The sequence below is a fragment of the Gaeumannomyces tritici genome (assembly GCF_000145635.1).
Source record: "Gaeumannomyces tritici R3-111a-1 unplaced genomic scaffold supercont2.58, whole genome shotgun sequence".
Classification (NCBI taxonomy): Eukaryota; Fungi; Ascomycota; class Sordariomycetes; order Magnaporthales; family Magnaporthaceae; genus Gaeumannomyces; species Gaeumannomyces tritici.
This window is the reverse complement of record NW_008804602.1, coordinates 1-14,245: the sequence shown is the minus strand read 5'-3', so window position 1 is coordinate 14,245 and position 14,245 is coordinate 1. Positions and strand designations below refer to the sequence as shown.

Genomic DNA, 14,245 nt, shown 5'->3' with positions numbered 1-14,245 from the left:
TTTTTTTTTTTTTTGGCTCGTTAGTCCTGGTCGCTGTTTCTTCTTGGTTCGGTGCTTGGTTCTTGCAAGCCATTTCCGGTGGCCCTCCAAAAGATTCTGAGGAAAGAAACTTACAAGGCGGCACGTGCTGTCTAGGAAGGGAAGCTGAACAAAGGGAGCGAGACCACGGCTGGGCAGTGACGTCAGGTACAGGAAAATTAAGGAACAAAAAGGCTTGCCGCGCGAGTCAACCCAATTGAACGGGGTTAGCAGCGCTAAGGCAGTACACTTAGGCGGTACACTAAGGCGGTACGGGCCCCGACGCGTCGGCTGAATCACAAACTCCTGTACCCCGTTACCACGGATCGGTTCTTGTGCGACGCAGATGGCGGGGCTGCAGGAGAAGGTGCGTCGAGCTTTATGACGTTATGTGCCGGCCCAGGTCGGGCGCCACCCGCTGTAACCCTAGGACGAAATCGAAGGCGGGTCCACCGCCAGACTCCGGAAAAAGAGAAGAGGGAAAAAAAGGGGGGCGCGCTGTGTCAAATCGACTTGGACTGAACTTGGAAACTGGCAGCCAACCAGTCAGCCCCGTCCGAGCTGTCACTAGAATTGCTCCCCCCAGCATCCTTGGGAAGGGCGCGCAGAAAGATGGGTCGGCCAGAGGCAGAAGCAAGTTGGGCTCGGTTCCATTCATCTGCATGCGCCTGCGACGATTGCCTACGAACGGCTCGCTGCCATGTCACTAGGTAGGGAGGAGACAAGTAAGCCTAGACAAGTACACTTACCTGCGTGCCCGCCTACAGTAGGCGAGAGGTGGGAGCCAGACCAGACCAGGCAGGCAGGCAGGCACAGGGTTGCGCATCGCATGGCGTCGGCACCAACCGTCAGAAACATGATTTTCCCTCCTCTCCCACCGGCCCTGTGATGGATTGGCATTGTTGGCGGTCTGGGTCGCGACCGGTCTCAACGCGAGAGCCTCCGTTTCGACCCCGAAACTCTGTTCTTTGTGACCCCTGAAGGCTAAGGGGACTGATGACGCAGAGCCTCTCGGGTGACGACATGACCGATACGACGTGCGTACTGTGTGTGTTTGAATGAGCCCGAACCGATGTAATCATCCGCGCCGCCAGAGGCAAAGTCAATTGGCCACCTGGGGATGAAAGACGTGACAAATTGATACATGTCCTTTGCCATTCACTCTCTACAGTACCGACAGTGAAGGCGGCCTGGCAGTCGAGAGTCGGTGTTGTTGGCGTCTGCCCGAGTGACAACTGGGTGAGGGGGTGGGTGGGTGTATTTTTGGGGCGTGGTGCGTGCTGGCCTGGCTGCTGCGCTGATGACGGAAGCAACTGGGGCAGGCGCACCAGAGCAGGTGTACCGGGGCAGGTACCTGGCTGTCCCCTGCGGCAGCCGGCGCTTGGTGCGTTGGTGGCTGCTCTCTGGTTTGGTCACTCTGTTGTCATCGTTCCGCCTCCCCGTTTCCAGCCAAACAGCACCCGCGGGCCCCAATATTTGCCCCCCCTGGTCTTCCCCCGGGGCCCACTGCGCGCGCCTATCCAATTGTCGCCGCCCGCACCACGACGAGGCACGGCTCTCCCTTCCGCCTGCGTTTGCGCTGCCGATCCCTACCCTCCTCGTCCACCACGGCTTTTTGGCCTTGCACTGCGTTGCTCTATCTCGTCTTTTGAGCGAGCACCCGGCGCCGTCTCAGTGGCACACCCCCCCTCTCTCGTCCCGACCTGCGCTGTTTGCCTATCGCTGCCGGTGATCTTCGCTCTTACGGGCCGCTCTAGAACGACCTTCTACGACACTCGAGCCTCTGCGATCGCCACTCGTGCAGCCGGGCCATTTCCTTCTACGCCCTCTCCCCGCTCCTGGCTCAGAGATCGGCCTTATTTCCCTCCCCTCTCCTCTTTCACCACCCTGGTTCGGGCTCTGCTTGGAGTGCAGTGAAGTCCCTCAGCTACAGTTGCAGGTTCAGGTGGGCTGCGAACGCATACTCTCTGCTTTGGTGATTTGTGGTCGCGCCGTGCTGCAGACACAAACGTCGGCAGAAGCAACGACCCCGGCCCTGGCCCTTGCTTCCTCCCTCATTCCTCCCTTTGCTGGGTGCCGCCAGTTTCGGACGCCAGCAAAAACGGGGATGCGCCTGTCCTCGCCCTTCCAATCTGGGTCTTGACGACTGACGACACTCTTGGGGGAAGACCCGCTTGGCTGCTCCACCCTGTCCCCAGAAGGAACTTCGAGTTTCTTCGACTCGAATAAAACAAGGCCCGCGGGCTGCCCACACACTGCAAACCTCGGCCAAACCATATCTTTCCCTTCGCCGCCTCGCCGCCACCACCGCCGCCGCTGCCGCCGCCGCCAAATTCACCATTACCAGCATAACCACCGCGACCGCGCCCCTCCCACGTTGTTTGTCTTCAACACCCACCAGGACTCGAAACCCGCTCCAGATTAGCCCACCATGGCGGCCTCATGAGCATCCAGGAAACGCGCTGGAGACGTCGTCGTGCTCGCCGTTGAGCCACCCGCTGTCACGAACCAACGTTGTGCCTAGAATGCCACCCGAACACCCGCAGTCAAGGCCCGATGAACACACCGCGCACTACGCCATGAAGACCTCTTCGAGACAGCCGTCGACGCCCTCCCAGGGCAGCGTCACCATTACTCACTCGGCCACCCAGCCCTTCTTCTCCCACAAGTCCACAACCCCGACAGCTGCATCACCACATTTTCCTTGCTCTGTCGGACAGCCTCACCCACCGCAGCTCTCGCCCTCTGCCGCCGGCGCCGCACCTCGGTACAACACCCCGCCCAGGATGACGGATGTCACCAACCGCACGCCCAGCCCAAACTACTTTGGCCTCATCGTCGAGTCATCCCACGATCCGCACGATTCGGCCAGACTGCCGAGGGAAAACTGGAGCCCCGCTACGTCATCGGTTCGATCCTTCGCCGCTGCGATTCCCAAGCAACTGCCGCTCGACGCGAACCCCGAGTTCGAGGCCTTCAAGAGGCAGGCCGATTCGAACAGGGGAAAGTCTGGCTTTAGCCTATCCACGTCTTCATTTAGCGTCGATATCAGCGCTGCCTCGTCGGGCGCGCCTGCCCGCCCGCGCCCGCCGAGATGGCACACCCACGGAAGCGACATGTCGCTGGATATGCCTGCCGCCATGAAGTCGACAGGGCCCGCTGCGACCCCGTTACCCATCGCGTCAACACAACAGGCGACACCCTTGGTTCTGCCCAGGGGCGCAGTGTCTGGATTCCGCCAGCCGTCCACGGGCCGCATGGACGTTGACGCCGACGCCGTCAGTCTCCACGATTCGGCCTACGTCTCTGGGGACTCCAAGAGGAATTCCGAGGCTTCTCTCAACCCCCCGTCGTTCCTCAACCTGCCGAGGTACGAGTCTCCTGGTCGCTTTGACTCGCCCATGGACAAGCGCACATCCTTGTCGACGGTTGAGGATCGGCACCCCCGCCTCTCGGTCACACATGGTCGCCCAGACCCGCCCGCTCCCGCCATTGGTAGTAGGCTAGGCAGGGCCGATACGCTCCCGGGGTCTTCCGCGGATCCCGCCGCACCTTCGCTACTGAGTGCCCAGGAGCTGAAGGACTTGCTACAGGGTCCAGGAGCCGACAAGATACTGCTGCTAGACATTCGCTCTTACCAAAAGTACTCGGCCTCGCGCATCCAGGGCGCCTTGAACCTCTGCATCCCCACGACGCTGCTCAAGCGGACCAGCTTCAATCTGCAGAAGCTTCAGGATACGTTCCAAGCCGACGCTGACCAGGAAAAGTTTGCCGATTGGCGCGAAACAAGCCACTTGATCGTCTACCACGACACGGAGAAGAAAGACGATGCCGCATGCATCAACATGCTCAAGAAGTTCACCTCGGAGAACTACACGGGCAAGGTGTGCATTCTACGTCGGGGCTTTGAAGGCTTTAGCCAGGCGTACCCCCAGCTTCTGGACCGACGCTCCGCCGCCGAGAGGACCGGTTCCGCAACGGATCAGGCTGCAATTGGCGCCGGCGGGGGATCGGACGGCGGCGCCGTGGCCAAGGTCATCGGTGGCTTCACGCTCCCGTCAGCCAGCGACGCGGCCCCTAGCGCCTTCTTCAGCAACATCCGACAGAACACGGAGCTCGTCAACGGCGTCGGCCAGATGGACATCGTCGTCCCGTCAGGTCTGAATCTGGCTGCGCTGCCATCGTGGCTTGGCAGGGCTGCCGAGGAGGGCAATCACGGCAAGGTGGTGTCGGACATGTTCTTGAACATAGAGAAGCGAGAACAGACCCGCATGCACAGGGCCTACACCTCGGCCGCAGCCCAACGCCAGCTGTCACTGAAGTCTGCCGAGTCTAGCCCTGCCCCTGTCCAACTCTCGGGAATCGAGAAGGGATCCAAAAACAGGTACAACAACATCTTGCCATTCGAGCACACCCGCGTTCGGCTTAACGAAAAGCTCTCGGGCGAGTGCGACTACATCAACGCGAGCCACATCACGAGCAGCAGGAGTCACAAGCGGTACATCTCCACCCAGGGCCCGCTACCCGCAACCTTCGAGGTATGTTTTCTTTTTGTGTTTGGATCCTGGCACGTCAATGGGCGTGGCTGACAGCAATACTAGGATTTCTGGTCCATGATATGGGAGCAAGACGTCCGAGTTATTGTGATGCTCACTGCCGAGCAGGAGGGAGGGCAGCTGAAATGTCACCCTTACTGGCGAGGGAAGGAGTTTGGACCCATCAGGCTCGTGGCGCTCAGTGAAAAGAAGGTGTCCCTCGACATTGACAAGCACCGTGTCGGCCCTCTTGCTCCGAACCCGCCACCCAATCCTAAGCAGACCGCTAGGCATAGCCGCCCGAATCCCAGTACACCTGGCCCGCAGACCACGCGGTCCCCGATGCCCTCCACCGAGGGGCGTCGTCGGTCTAACACAGCAACCGACCCCTTTGGTTTCAATCTTTCTCGTGGCGGCAGTGATGGCGCCGGCAGGCCACAGCTCTCGCCCACCGCTAGTGAGACGTCCTTCGTCATCGTTCGCAAGTTCGCCCTGAGCCACTCGGCGCATCCCTTTGCCCCCATCCGGGAAATCACCCATCTCCATTACCCGTCGTGGCCCGACTTTGGCGCACCTGCGCAGCCGAGCCACCTGCTCGCGCTCGTTGAGCTCGCCAACGTGATGCAGCGGGCCGCGCTCCCGCTCGATGTGTCGTCTGCTATCGCCGCATCCGCCGATAAGGAGAAGCTGTCGCCGCAGGACAGCAACAACGTTAGGGACTTTGTGCACGAGGTTTGGAACGATGACCCTGTGGGCGAATCGCAGGCCCGGCCGATCCTGGTGCACTGCTCGGCTGGTTGCGGGCGCACGGGCACTTTCTGCACGGTCGACACGGTGGTGGACATGCTCAAGCGGCAGCGGCAGAAGGCGGCGGCGAAGCAATCCCAGTCGGCAACGGCCGCGCGGCGGGGAAGGGCAACGAGGAGGCGCAAGGTGGGGGTCAAGCGGAAGCTGGAGCAGCGCGACTCGGAGGGTGATGTGTCCATGGCGGGTGCAGCGGGCGCGCGGGCTTCGATCTTCCACCATCACCACCATCGGCCGTCTGTCCCTGATGATGGCAGTGTCAGCCCGACATCATCCTTCCAGGGCGCCATCGATGCGACCTCTTCGGGCTTCCACTTCTCATCGCCGCCGCCCAGATTCCCTAGCCTGTCTAGCGTCTCGGCGTCGAGGAAAGGGCGGGCTGGCAGCAGCGGCGCTAGCGGGAGTGGTAGCGACGAGGGAGGCTATGGCGGCGGGGTAACGGCATCGCCCTACTCGTCCTCGTCTTCGTCAGACGAGTTGAATCGGCAACGCTCGCCGACGGCCAGTAGTGACGACTCAACCGACTCGGGACTAGACGCGTCGTGGATGCATGACGACAGGGCCGATGTGTTGGACCTGATCGCGGCCACGGTCGAGGACTTCAGGGGCCAGCGGCTCAGCATGGTACAGACGCTCCGCCAGTTTGTGCTCTGTTACGAGACTGTGCTCGAGTGGGCCGTGCGGTTGCAGGAGCGTACCGCCGCTGAAAGTGGCGACGTCGGCGCGGGGGCTAGTCGTCGTCAGCTGAGCCCACTGTCCAAAACTTCTGAGCGGATGTAACAGCAGTCTACACCGCGCTGGTTGCCAATACTACCTGAAAAGGTGCTAGTCGTCGCCGTGCCGAACCGTCTCCTACAACATCCTGACTAGCCAGCGCACTCTCTCTTCTTATATCTACCTTTTTTCTTCACTTTTATTCCTTCTTTCCACCCCCTTCCACCTACACGAATGTCTAATGAGACACTTTTATGCAAATTCAAGAATGGGTCGCATGGTACAGAGAATAGCATGATATAGGATTTCGGCATGGCTCGCTACTATCAGCGTAGGTTATTTCGACCTTTTTTCACTTTGTTTTATATGATACGTTAGGCCAGACAGGGAGCCTTTGGAGGCACATCATGGTCTTTTGTCCATTCTTCTTTTGTCCTTGTTTCTCCCCTATCGTCTGCTCAACCCACTTATGTTCCTTGTTTTGTCATCATGGCGGCGTTCTCGCGGGCATGGCAACGCTTGTTGTCTCGGTTTATCTCATCCGCTCGCTGGCCTCGTTCGGTCACTGCCGAGTTTTCCTGCATGAAACCTGATTTCTTTCAAGTATCTTCTTTCTCCCTACTGCTCTTCACTTTACCTTTTTAGTTCTTCTTTCCTACTACTACTTTCCCCTGCTTTCTCACAACAGAACATAAACAGCACATAGGCAAAAGGATGGCTCGACGAGCAAAAGGAAGGATGGTTATACTGGGCGCGCGTGCTGTTGTTGCTTTTTTTCTTTCCATGTTTCCTCCGACCAAACGAACAAGTCGGGCAAGGCGCACGTACATAAATCATATTGCTAGGTCTCAAAATTGGAAACGGTGGCTTTTGCAGCTCTTGGGCACTTTGCTGTCAATCTGCGTGCGATGCGACGAAAGTGCCTTGACCTCGGCCCCTCCATACTCAGTTGTCGTTGATTAGGGCGCGGGATCCATCTTTGCAAGCCAAAAGTCCACACATATGGGTATCGGATCTCGGTCTGCAAGATAAGCAAGGCCCCTACTACCTACATGAACCCACCCGATACAGCTACATGTATCAATATTTCGCTATCAACGCCATGCTTGTTGCCCTTGGGGATGGTTCCCCACATGCCGCCTTATCGATGACGCTCCCCCGTCGTCGCGTGGCCACCGCCTTATTTCGGGGCAAAGTGCAGCCGCTGCCACATGGGATACCTACGGGTTCCTGGAGGGGGGGGGGTCGAGCCACGAGACGGCCCTGCCTGCCTGCCTACCTCGATCGTACTATCACCCCCCCATCCCTCCATCCCCGTATGGGCGCCCTGCGATCCCGTATGTGGGGCCGTCTTGTCCGCTCGTCGCCCTCACACACACACACCCCGACGACCCCATCCCGAGGCGTCCGACGTGCTTTATCTCTTGGTCCGTCCCGATAGGCAGAACTCCTCTCGAGCGGTGTCTGCCTATGATGGAGTCTGGGCTTGGTGTGGCGTGGGCTGGGCTGGTGCGGCTTTGCCTTCAGCTCTTGGTGCAAAGTATAAAAACACCAAGAGCCGCCATGGTGTTTGTGCTGCTCTTTGGACTGGTACAGTCAGTGGCGGCTCTTTAAGCGAAGAAACCCCCCTTCAAGCTTTTGCTGCCCTTCGCCACTCACCTGCCGGTGGCACCGCTTCAAACCATACGCAGTAACTACTCCCCATCGTCGGCCCTCATGAGGACACCAACAGCGACGGCGCTGCTCCTGGGCGCTGCGGCGGCGGCCCCTTCGGCCAGCAGCAGCACCAGCAGCAGCACCAGCAGCAGTAGCAACCCCCTGCCGGTCCGCATATCCATCCGGTCGGCGCTCAACTCGCGGCTGGCCAACGTGCACATCTCGATGGACGCGGCGCCGGACGCAGGCGCCGCCGCCGTCAGCTTCACGTACGGCGCCTGCGACGCCGCGACGCCCGGGGGCGCGCACCATACCGTCGGGCGCGTCGCGGCGCCCCGCTCGGCCGACCGGCTCGTCTGGGTCGTGCCCCAGGGCGCCGGGTCGGGCGGGTGCGTGTCTGCCTGGGCCAATAATAACGACGACGACGACGGCGGCGGCGGCGGCGTCGTCGTCCTCGTCGGCCGCAGCGCACCCCTGGCCTTCGACCACGCCAACATGGCCAAGCTGCGGCGGCGCGGGGCCGCGTCGGCCGAGTCTGACGGGCGGCGGCGGCGGAGGCGGCAGCAGCAGCTGGACCCCATCGCCATGACCAAGGAGAACGGGTTCGAGGCGCAGGGCCCCTGGTTCGACGGCGTGGCCTTCCTCGCGGGCCGCAACGTCAGCGCCGTCGACGCCGCGGCGGCCAAGGGGCGGCGCATCGCCGTCGTGGGCGCGGGCATGTCCGGGCTCATGACGCACCTGGTGCTGTCGCAGGCCGGGTTCCGCAACCTGTCGGTCGTCGAGGCGTCGGCCCGGCTGGGCGGGCGCGTGCGCACCGCCTACCTCAGCGGCGGGCCGTGGGACTACTCGTACCAGGAGATGGGGCCGATGCGGTTCCCGAGCGAGTTTACGTACGAGAATAAGACGCACAACATCTCGGACCACCAGCTCGTGTTCCAGCTCGCCGCCGAGCTTAATAGGCTTAACGAGGGCCGGCCCGGCAACCTATCGGTCGACTTCATCCCGTGGATCCAAAGCAACGACAACGGGCTGGTGTATATGAACGGCTTCAAGCTGCCCTCGGGTCTGCCGCCGACGGTGGCGCAGATACGCGAAAACAGCACGCTCGGGGCGGCGCCGGTTCAGTATGATGCAGAGACTGCTGCCGCTGCTACTGCCCTGGCCACGGGTAGCAAGCCAAGCATAGAGTTTCTGCTCGAGGTGGCCAAGAACACGTTCAGGGCCCACAAGCACTGGATAGGTCAGCTCTGCAACCACCCCCACCCGCTCCTCTCCCTTTTCCCCTTGATGAGGTGGCCAGTGGGGAGCTCGACTTACACATGACCTTCTCTAATCACAGAGAGCGGCCCCTCCGGGCTCCCGGGTGACCAATGGAGCCAGTTTGCCTACATCAAGCACTACCTGAACGCTTCCCTCAACACGACCGACGTCCTGTCCAGCAGCTTCGACAGCTTCTGGTCCAATATCTACCACACGGTGTACTTTGGGGCCAGCAGCTGGAAGACCATCGACGGCGGGCTGAACCGGCTGCCGCTGGCGTTCCACCCGCACGTGGATGGGGACCTGACCCTGGGCCGCAAGATCGAGCGCGTGCAGTACTCGGCGACAGGGGGGCAGGCCGGGCGCGGCGAGGTGACGCTGCAGTGGCGGGCCGAGGGCGGGACCGACGGCGCGTGGGAGAGCGAGGCGTTCGACTACGCCGTCGTGGCGGTGCCCTTCTCCGTGGTCAAGGGCTGGCGGCTGCCGCCGCTGGGCGTCACCATCAGCAACGCCATCGGCAAGCTGCCCCAGGCGGCCTCGTGCAAGGTGGCGCTCGAGTACCGCAGCCGGTTCTGGGAGCGGCTCGAGAGGCCCATCCGGGGCGGCTGCTCGACCAGCTCCGACATACCCGGCATTGGGTCCGTCTGCTACCCGTCCTACAACATTGGCGGCTCGGGCCCGGCCTCGACCCTGGCGTCGTACAACACGGGAAGCACGTCCGACTACTTCGCGTCCATGCCCGAGGAGGAGCACGTGCGGCTGGTGCGCGAGGCCATGGTCGACATCCACGGGGACGTGGCGCGCGACGAGTACACGGGCAGGTACAACCGCAAGTGCTGGAAGCTGGACCCGCTGCAGGTCGGCGCCTTTGCGTCGCCGACGGTAGGGCAGATGGAGCTGTACCTGCCCGAGTACTTCAAGATGCACAGCAACGTAAGGAGCCGCCTCCCAGTTGTGTTGCCGCCGGCCGGGTTGCTGACCGACATGGCCGTTTCCAACAGATGGCCTTCATCGGTGAGCATACGTCGTACACACACGCGTGGATCGCTTCGGCGCTCGAGTCGGGCATCCGCGGGGCGGTGCAGATCATGTTGGGTAAGTCGTGGTATACACAGTATCCTGTGGAGGGATGGCGGCGGGCTGTTCCCTCGCGCTGAGCAGATGGCTAACCCGTTTCTGGCTTCGCTCGACTCAGAGCTGGGCCTCGTGGACGAAGCAAAAGCAGCTGTGGACAAGTGGATGGCGCGGTGGATGGATGTGTGATTTGGGCTCACTGTCATATAATTATTTGCCGCTGTTCTTCAACTCGGGCATCCAAATGTGTTTGAATATTCGCCTGCCCATCGTCCCTGTCGTGTGAGGCGAGGACGATTTTGCTGCTGGTCCCGCCATGGCCAACGTCTAAGGACCCTGCCAAGTCGTAATTGGGCCGAGATCCGATTACGACTCGGCCCCTGAAGATCAAATCGGGGTTTAAGCGGGTAATTCTGTGCTTTGTAGGACAGACTTGAGATGTCTGATTTCATATGTTGTACCCTCTGCCACGCATTACCAAGCGTCTTGTAGGTGGGCGTGGTGGGCTGTTGAGATGTATTCCAAGGAAGTCGGCGGGGGAATTTGCGCGAATACCCCTGACACTGCAGGACGTCTGCAGGGCCTCATCGGTGCGACTGTGCGTCTGTGCACCTTCTCCGGGCTGACGACAGAAATGAATCAACGGCTCTGTTGTGGTTGACACACGGTCTGCCAGCCATGACGACACTGCAATGCACAGCACTGAATCGCGCAACGGCCCAACAAACTGTTTGCGCTATGGGTGCCCCGTTAGGAATCGCACCGAATCGCCATCCACAGCATCCATGCCCTGGTTTCCCCGAGAGATAATGGTGGGGGAGCAGGGGTGGCTTTTACGGTCTGACAGGGGGTCGGTGGGGAAAAGGGCGAGCGCTAAGAACAGGTTGGATGAGGTCAATCAAAGGAGAAGTTTGATGCCTGCAGACCAACAAAAGAAGATTATGTGAAGAGCCCATGCAGAGTCTGCGTGGGCATGGGTGGGTGCCTGCATTGAATCGGGCGCGTTTTATTTTCTTCTCTCGGCCTTTCTAGCTTGACTTCTCTTCAAGTCAGGTTAGCTCGAGGCAGGAAGGAACGGTGCCAGCCGTGCCAGCCATCAAGCCAAGACCCTATGCATCGGCAGCTCCTATTGGGCCGCAAGCGCCACACACGCGACCACAATACATAACGCCAATACCTACCATGGGCAAATCGACAGCAGCTGGAGACTTGCTTCGTGCAGCTGGAGCTTACACCTCCACTGCTGTCCACTGCTGTGTACCACCACCCCGCCAACACCACACCTTGAGATGGGCCGCCAGCCAAGGATGGAAGACTTCATTGGGGAGAAGCACCGGCGACAGGGTTATGCCTGCCCGCCTGTGGGTTGGCAGCCACGCGGGTTAGTGGCACCACCCCCACCGGCCCCTCCGAGGTGCCACTGATGTGACGTACCGCGGCAACAGCCAAGCATTCTGTCGAGGGAAAGAGCGAGGGCCTGCGAGGGTGCAGCAGCCGGGCGGCCAATTCCAGCTCAAGGGTCTCCACGCATGTGACGGACGTCGACGGGCACGTTGCCTTGCGCGAGATCTCGAGGACAAGCCTCTCCGGGTCCCTGGGCCTGCCCATCCCGAGGCCACCAACTCGCTCTTGCTTGCCCTTGCTTCGGTTGGCTTGACGTTTTGAGCTTTATTTTACCTTATCTGGCTGGGCAATTGGCTTCTGCTTATCTTTTTATCTTTTTTTTTTTATCTTTTCACTTAGGTTCTGCCATCCCGTCCCGTCTCTCCTTTTCTGGCCTCCTTCTCTTCTTTTTTTCTTTTTCCTTTCCTCCCTCGCCAGGAACCCCGACCTAACGACAGCCTCTCATCACATCTCGGCCGAGCCTCCGCTCTTCGACCGGCCCATGCCACAAAACAGCGGCAGCTAACCGGCTCTCCTTTGATTACTCTGTCTCGTGTCCTTCCCTCTCGTGCGGCCTCCCTCCCGACAGCCATGTCGCACGTCCTCCCCCAGGACCCCGGGTCGCCGGACCACAGCGGCGACCTCGACCTCAAAAACGGCAAGGATGGCGCTCGACTGACGGACGGCCGACCCTCGGATGCCGAGGGCGAGTCGGCCGACCAGATGCTTGAGCACCTGGGCTACACGCCCGAGCTGAGCCGCAACCGCTCCACGGCGCAGGTGGCCTTCATGTCCTTTGTGCTCGCCTCGATCCCCTACGGCCTGGCCACCACCATGATTTACCCCCTTATTGGTGGCGGTCCTGTCAACATCATCTGGGGCTGGCTGCTCGTCTCGTGCATCATTCTGTGTGTTGCTGCGTCGCTGGGTGAAATCACGAGCGTGTACCCGACAGCCGGAGGTAGGAGCCAAGTTCTTGCACCCTGTTTCTTGTAGCTCGGCGGGCCGCATTGGTGGCGGATATGCATTGGTCGCGTGCCTGTCGTAGCGTCATCTCTCCCTACCCTCTACCGGCCTGTCACCGACGTCAAACAAAAACTCCAGGGCTAACACGGACCGCACCGACTAGGCGTGTATTACCAGGCCTTCATGCTGGCCCCGGCCGCCTGGCGCCGCGCAACGGCCTGGATTTGCGGCTGGCTCTATGTCGTCGGCAACATCACCATCACACTGGCTGTCAATTTCGGAACCACCCTCTTCTTCGTCGCCTGTATCAACGTGTTCAAGGGCGAGCCATACATGACCGAAGTAGACGGCGTCATGGTAGAGACGCAGGACGGTGTGTTCGCCGGCGAGGCGTATCAGGTCTTCCTCATCTTCCTGGCCATCACGTTCCTGTGCAACCTCGTGTCTGCGCTGGGTAACAGGTGGCTGCCATGGCTTGATGTCAGTATCTCGCCTTTGTCTTTATCTTCTCTGTGACTCCCTGGAAATACGAGTGCTGACTTACTCTATAGACTGCTGCCATCTTCTGGACGTTCGCCGGTCTTTTTGCCATTGTCATTTCCGTGCTCGCTATTGCCAAGAACGGTCGCCACGACGCCGCTTACGTGTTTGGCCACTTCGAGGCCAACTCGGGATGGCCTGATGGATGGTCCTTCTGCGTTGGTCTCCTGCACGCCGGATACGCGACCTCGTCGACTGGCATGATCATCAGCATGTGTGAGGAAGTGCAGAAGCCAGCGACCCAGGTGCCCAAGGCCATGGTGGCCACCATCTTCATCAACACCTTCGCCGGCCTCTTGTTCCTGATCCCGCTCGTCTTCGTGCTGCCCGACATCACGTACTTGATCAGCCTGGCCTCGGGTCAGCCGGTGCCCGAGATCATTCTCAGCGCTGTTGGCGCGCCCGGCCCGGCCATCGCCCTGCTCATCCCGCTCATGGTGCTCGCCATCATGTGCGGTATTTGCTGCACCACGGCCGCCTCGCGCTGCACCTGGGCCTTTGCCCGCGACGGAGCTATTCCCGGAGCCAGCTGGTGGCGCGTTGTCAACAACAAGCTTGACGTGCCTCTGAACGCCATGATGTTATCTATGGTCGTCCAGATCGTGCTGTCCCTCATTTACTTTGGCTCCTCGGCAGCCTTCAACGCCTTTTCGGGCGTGGGTGTCATCTGTCTGACTGCCTCGTACGCAACCCCCATCGCCATCAACCTGTTCACGGGCCGCAGGCAAGTCCAGGGCGCCCCCTTCCCGCTCCGCGGCGGCCTAGGTTACTTTTGCAACATTGTCGCGCTCGCCTGGTCCGCGCTCGCCATGCCGCTCTTCTGCATGCCCAGCATCGTCCCCGTCACAGCTACCACTGTCAACTACGCCCCTGTTGTCTTTGTCAGCGCCACCCTCATCTCGGCCGGATGGTATATCGCCTGGGGAAAGAAGCACTACACCGGCCCGCCGATTCAAGACCCTGCCCACTAAAGGGATTGGTCGCATTCTGCTGGGCGTAAACCTCCCGACCGCCTGGGCAGCAGCTGTGGTCTGAAAGGCGGTGCAGCGGCGGTGGGCTACCCGGCCAGCTGTTTCAACAACCTACCGCGCCTTGAAGCTGTCATCTCGGATGATGAAGAACCGACCGATCCGAGTCTCTCCTGTGCTACTCCTCCTTGGTTGCTTGCAGTGGAGTTAATCATGAAATCGTGTCGACATAATCTTGTTCATGGCTCGCACCATGGAACGTGACTTTTGATATATATACCTACCTCTATATATATATATATATATATATATATATACTATATATGA

The 14,245-nt window shown here is 60.4% G+C and overlaps 5 protein-coding genes across 5 annotated transcripts; 3 read left to right on the top strand and 2 right to left on the bottom strand.

Moving 5' to 3' along the window:
* Positions 1-314: 314 nt before the first annotated feature.
* GGTG_13821 (hypothetical protein) lies at positions 315-876 on the bottom strand (the record flags this gene model as incomplete). The annotated part of the gene is made up of 2 exons (XM_009231742.1): positions 315-373; positions 768-876. 2 exons carry the CDS (start codon positions 874-876, stop codon positions 315-317), a joined length of 168 nt encoding a protein of 55 aa, XP_009230006.1.
* A 751-nt stretch (positions 877-1,627) lies between these two features.
* Positions 1,628-6,957, top strand: GGTG_13820 (tyrosine-protein phosphatase 1). The gene is made up of 2 exons (XM_009231741.1): positions 1,628-4,556; positions 4,620-6,957. Exons 1-2 carry the CDS (start codon positions 2,544-2,546, stop codon positions 6,135-6,137), a joined length of 3,531 nt encoding a protein of 1,176 aa, XP_009230005.1. The 5' UTR covers positions 1,628-2,543; the 3' UTR covers positions 6,138-6,957.
* Positions 6,958-7,675: 718 nt separating this feature from the next.
* On the top strand, positions 7,676-10,324 carry GGTG_13819 (hypothetical protein). The gene is made up of 4 exons (XM_009231740.1): positions 7,676-8,967; positions 9,067-9,920; positions 9,989-10,082; positions 10,183-10,324. Exons 1-4 carry the CDS (start codon positions 7,788-7,790, stop codon positions 10,248-10,250), a joined length of 2,196 nt encoding a protein of 731 aa, XP_009230004.1. The 5' UTR covers positions 7,676-7,787; the 3' UTR covers positions 10,251-10,324.
* A 1,054-nt stretch (positions 10,325-11,378) lies between these two features.
* On the bottom strand, positions 11,379-11,669 carry GGTG_13818 (hypothetical protein; the record flags this gene model as incomplete). Its single annotated transcript, XM_009231739.1, has 2 exons — positions 11,379-11,420; positions 11,496-11,669. 2 exons carry the CDS (start codon positions 11,667-11,669, stop codon positions 11,379-11,381), a joined length of 216 nt encoding a protein of 71 aa, XP_009230003.1.
* Positions 11,670-11,769: 100 nt separating this feature from the next.
* GGTG_13817 (choline transporter) lies at positions 11,770-14,235 on the top strand. Its single transcript, XM_009231738.1, has 3 exons — positions 11,770-12,405; positions 12,574-12,890; positions 12,962-14,235. Exons 1-3 carry the CDS (start codon positions 12,036-12,038, stop codon positions 13,919-13,921), a joined length of 1,647 nt encoding a protein of 548 aa, XP_009230002.1. The 5' UTR covers positions 11,770-12,035; the 3' UTR covers positions 13,922-14,235.
* The last annotated feature ends 10 nt before the right edge of the window (positions 14,236-14,245 follow it).

Excerpts from the sequence above, each read along its gene's own strand:
- GGTG_13817 (XM_009231738.1), top strand. The coding sequence starts at position 12,036 with ATGTCGCACGTCCTCCCCCAGGACCCCGGGTCGCCGGACCACAGCGGC. Across the intron at positions 12,406-12,573 it reads CGTGTACCCGACAGCCGGAG|GCGTGTATTACCAGGCCTTC; the intron begins GTAGGAGCCAAG and ends CGCACCGACTAG. Across the intron at positions 12,891-12,961 it reads GGTGGCTGCCATGGCTTGAT|ACTGCTGCCATCTTCTGGAC; the intron begins GTCAGTATCTCG and ends CTTACTCTATAG.
- GGTG_13819 (XM_009231740.1), top strand. The coding sequence starts at position 7,788 with ATGAGGACACCAACAGCGACGGCGCTGCTCCTGGGCGCTGCGGCGGCG. Across the intron at positions 9,921-9,988 it reads ACTTCAAGATGCACAGCAAC|ATGGCCTTCATCGGTGAGCA; the intron begins GTAAGGAGCCGC and ends CGTTTCCAACAG. Across the intron at positions 10,083-10,182 it reads GGCGGTGCAGATCATGTTGG|AGCTGGGCCTCGTGGACGAA; the intron begins GTAAGTCGTGGT and ends CGCTCGACTCAG.
- GGTG_13820 (XM_009231741.1), top strand. The coding sequence starts at position 2,544 with ATGCCACCCGAACACCCGCAGTCAAGGCCCGATGAACACACCGCGCAC. Across the intron at positions 4,557-4,619 it reads CGCTACCCGCAACCTTCGAG|GATTTCTGGTCCATGATATG; the intron begins GTATGTTTTCTT and ends CAGCAATACTAG.